Raw genomic sequence first — 5,000 nt, forward strand, 5'->3', positions numbered from 1 at the left:
CTGTTCTCTGTTCCACAGCTGTAGTGCAGGGGGACCCTGCGTGCATTTGAAGCTTCATTTTAAACATAATCTATCAATTTTGCAGGTTCGGTTCCCCAACCCGCCGTTACAAGTCCACATCGCATTATATAAAAGTGTTAAAAGTGCTAAATACCAGTCAACTTTAAATGGAACTTTAACACACACACACACACACACACACACACACACGTTGAACCCTGAATCACAACAGTGCAATAACTACAAACAGCCACCAGGAGGCACAGTGGGATCAGCACAACATCCAAATACACTCAAAAGAAAACAATCATACTCACAACATGCACATTCACACAAACACTCCTACACACACACACACACACACACTCCTACACACAAACACACACACACACACACACACACACACACACTCTTATAAATATATAAATATAACAAAAGTTATTTAAGGTGTATTCACAAACACACTGTTTCATGTGAAGCTGAAGTGGTGAAAAAACAAATGACAGACTGCTATTGTTTGTGTTTGTGTGTGTGTGTGTGTGTGTGTGTGTGTATGTGTGTGTACAAGTGGACACCCAAATTCTGTGCGGCCCGAAGAATCCAACACTGTGCACATTTCTGAAAGAGTTCTTTCTTGACCACCACCACACACACACACACACACACACACACACACACACACACACACACACACACACACACACACACACACACACACACACACACACACACACACACACACACACACACTAATTAAGCCCACCATTCATGGTTTCCTGTGCAGTCAATGCTAAATAGAAACCTTGTATGTCAGCCAGATGTATACACACACAAAATGTAGGAATGGTCACATGATCACTACACATGTGTAAGGTCATAGTCTGAAAGATGAAGACAATGAAAGGCATGAACACAGACACACACACACACACACACACACACACAGTCGGCTGGAGAAGCAAAGACACACAGCCCAAATAAAGATCTGTCCAGGGTCAGATAAACAAGCTGCTCTATTTTGAGTGCATCACTGATACATTCCCAATGACCACACACACACACACACACACACACACACACAAACACACACACGGCAGCTCTTAACTAAGGTTCCCACACACACTAAACAGGCCCACATTTGGTACTGGAGACGTAGTGAAACTATTCTATTCAGGCAGGGTATGTTCATCTTTACACAAACACACACACACACACACACACACACACACACACACACACACACACACACACACACACACACACACACACAGGCTGTGTTCATCCTTGTATACATACATACATACAAGTGTGTGTGTGTATATTGTGTGTGTGTGTATTGTGCATGTGTGTGTGGGTATCTTTCAGGACAAGGGCACCTGTGTTCTTACATGCATTTCATATGAACACAGACGTGTGGTAATGAGCTACAAGTATTATGGGGGCATCAGATCCTACACAGCTACACACACACACACACACACACACACACTCACCTGGTCCAAACACACACACACACACTCACCCGGTCCAAGCACACAAACACACACACTCACCCGGTCCACACACACACACACACACTCACCCAGTCCACACACACACACACACTCACCCGGTCCACACACACACACACACACACACCGGGTCCACACATACGCTCAACTGGTCCACACATACACACACTCACCCGGTCCACACACACACACACACACACACACACACACACTCACCTGGTCCACACACACACACACACACACACACACACACACACACACTCACCCGGACCAAACACACACTCACTCACCTGGTCCACTCCCACACACACACACACACACACACAGACGGTCCACACACACACACTCACCCGGTCCACACTCCCACACACAGACGGTCCACACACACACACTCACCCGGTCCACACTCCCACACACAGACGGTCCACACACACACACTCACCCGGTCCTTGTCATCTACTACGTCACACAGTGTGTCGTCCAGATCCAGAATCCCACCATCACTGTGCTCCAGACGGTGGACCTGAAGCCAGTAGCCGGAGTCCTGGAGAGAGAGAGAGAGAGAGAGAGAGAGACGTCTTATAGAGAAATGTCTTATCTATCATATGTTCTGCTCCAGACGGTGGACCTGAAGCCAGTAGCCGGAGTCCTGGAGAGAGAGAGAGAGAGAGAGAGAGAGAGAGAGAGAGAGAGACGTCTAGAGAAATGTCTTATCTATTGTATGTTCTCTATTGTATTGTTTGAAGTCCTGCTTTGGCAATGCAAAGAAATATTTGTCATGCCAATAAAGCTACCTTGAATTGAGAGAGAGACAGAGAGAGAGAGAGAGAGAGAGAGAGAGACAGACAGAGAGAGAGAGAGAGCGAGAGAGAGACAGACAGACAGAGAGAGACAGAGAGAGAGAGAGAGACACACTGTATTATTATTTTTTTATTAATATAATATTTAAATCTGTACAATTATACCACATGTGTAAGCTCTGGCAGCACAATGTTTTTTTGTCATGTCAATAAAGCTAATTTGAATTGAATTGAGAGAGAGAGAGGGAGAGAGAGAGGGAGGGAGGGAGAGAGAGGGACAAGTAGAGAGAGAGAGAGAGAGAGAGAGGGAGAGAAAGAGGGGGAGGGAGGGAGAGAGAAAAAGAGAGGGGGGAGGGTGGTAAGGGGGAGAGAGAAAGAGAAGGAGAGAGTGAGACAGAGAAAGGGAGAGAGAAAGAAAAAGAGAGGGAGAGAGAGAGAGAGGGGGCAAAGAGAGAGAGTGAGATAAATATAAAACTCATTAACATGAGGCAGTATTCACACCTTTGCATCACCCTTCAAATAAATAATGCATTAGGACATTCTATCAGATCCACAGAGATTACAGAAGAACCAGAGTCACAGCCCATATTCCAGACAGATTACAGAACCGGAGACAGCCCATATTCCAATAATAAAATAGACACGATTATAGCCAGATCGTGGAGGATGGGAGAGTGTGTGTGTGTGTGTGTGTGTGTGTGTGTGTGTGTGTGTGTGTGTGTGTGTGTGTGTGTGTGTGTGTGTGTGTGCTGCAGGAAAGTAACAGTGATGGATCAAAGGAATTAGATTGTAGATGAAGAGTATGGTGGGAATCGAAAATCGAGAATCGAGTACAACCAGGTTGTGTGCCTACTAGGGCTGGGCGATAAAACGATAGCGATATGTATCGCAATAGACATGTAATCGATACAGGTTACTCTATACAACCACAGGTGGCACTGTGGTAGCTCTATATAAAACATATTGATGTTTGATCAAATTGGTGTTTTTAAAACGAAGGGATCATGGAGAATAAAAAAAAAAATATTTAAAAAAAATATTTCTATATTCCCACGGTGTTTGGGTGCTCTGAAAATGAGAATGAATGATTTTTCAGACTTGTGAGAGTGTTTCTACTTATCTCAATAAGGAACATAAATCAAGAGCCTATGTTGAGTACAAATATGTCTTCTAAAGGCCTAAACAGAGTCTAGACAAAAACTCCAATAAAATTTTGATCAACTTTGAGGGACAGCTATGACCATGCAGGATCATCCAGACCAAACGTGACGATTTTGCTACATACTATTCCTATTTATGTACCACCATGCAAAATATGAGCCTCCTACATGGTTTAGTTCTTGATCTATGGGCTTGTGAACTTTGACAAAAAAAAGAGGGCGAACAAAATCGACACCCCCCTCCCCCCGTAAAACTGGCTGTATCTTGGAAAGTATTGATCTTACATAAAAGTAATTTTACAGTGTGTCTCCTAGGTAACATAGTACAGTGTGTCACCTAGGTAACATAGGTACACCTCAGTGTTTCCCCTAGACATTTTTCCACTAGCGGTGCTGTTGATCGTAGGAAGCCCCCCACCCCCCCCACCCCCCAAAAAAAAGAAACATTTGGAAAAATGACTCCTTAAATGGTGACCCCGACGCGCAGCGGAGGGGTCTTGTTCCGCCCTGAAGGGACTTATTTTCCCAATAATGACCGACGTTCTATAAATTATCCCGCTTATTACACGGTTACTTGCCAAAACGAAACAATAAACTCCCCACGATGTGACTCTTTAGCCTACATAGCCTAGGCTACAGCCTATTTGTTACCGTTTCATCGTGGCTTTTGGTGAGAAACAAATAGTTCGACAACAGCACACGCTGAACTTGAATCAAACATTCTTTAGAAAACAGCTGATCAACCGTCCGCTTTCACTTTTGAATGAAGTTCCAGTCCTTGCGTAGTGATATGAAAGACGTGAAATAGAAGCACAAAGCCCATTTTCCTTGACAGCGGTCTGTTCTACTTAGCAACGGTCTGTTATTGAGAATCAGCAGACCGCCGAACGTTGGGAAGGCCCATTCAAGTGAATGGAGCATTCTTCAGCATTATGAAGAGCCGTGTAATAATACTATTGGGTCATTCCGTGTGAAATCACCCAATTTCAGCACAATTTGGCAGGTGACCCTCTCCGAAAAAATCTGAAAAAAATCACAGGTGTTTGTAGACCAAATCCATGCATAGATCTTAAATAGTATATCTGTATAACTAATCGTTGCAAAACTACAGCCCTTTGAAACTTCAAATCATTTTAAGCATTGTGGTGAACAATCCTTTTTGTTCAACTTCCAGCATTATTGGCTCTTTTGGTATTTCACACACATTAGTGAAACTATGTGAATAGAAGTACATTTTCCTGTTGAATTAAACAATCCAATCAAATCAGGTGTATCTTGTGTAATTTCCCCTCTGCAAAGCTCTGAAAATGGCTATAAATTAATTATGTGAAAAAACATCACCACCTTTGAGGGCTTGTCATTCAAAAAGTATGTGACACAAATTCATCAGATTTTTTGTCCCACTCATGTATGGATTATAAGGTCATGTCCATGCATTAACTTTGGTTGTTAACATTATCATATTGTCAGAGCATTTTTATTAAATTGGGCTTGATTTTCAAAAAGCCCGTTTTCATCTTCTCATTTCA

At 43.2% G+C, this 5,000-nt stretch overlaps 1 protein-coding gene across 1 annotated transcript in view; it reads right to left on the reverse strand.

The window, feature by feature from the left end:
• LOC143139640 (partitioning defective 3 homolog) overlaps nt 1-5,000 on the reverse strand; it is an 81,745-nt gene that overhangs the window by 49,235 nt on the left and 27,510 nt on the right. The window contains exon 2 of the mRNA XM_076300273.1: nt 1,954-2,055. Coding sequence (XP_076156388.1) covers nt 1,954-2,055 — 102 coding nt within the window. The remainder of the gene's footprint in view (nt 1-1,953; nt 2,056-5,000) is intronic.

Source organism: Alosa pseudoharengus, unplaced genomic scaffold (assembly GCF_046254945.1).
Source record: "Alosa pseudoharengus isolate Yale_2024_CS ecotype anadromous, Long Island Sound unplaced genomic scaffold, YU_APseudo_1.1 YU_APseudo_1.1_scf_22, whole genome shotgun sequence".
In the NCBI taxonomy this organism is placed as follows: Eukaryota; Metazoa; Chordata; class Actinopteri; order Clupeiformes; family Clupeidae; genus Alosa; species Alosa pseudoharengus.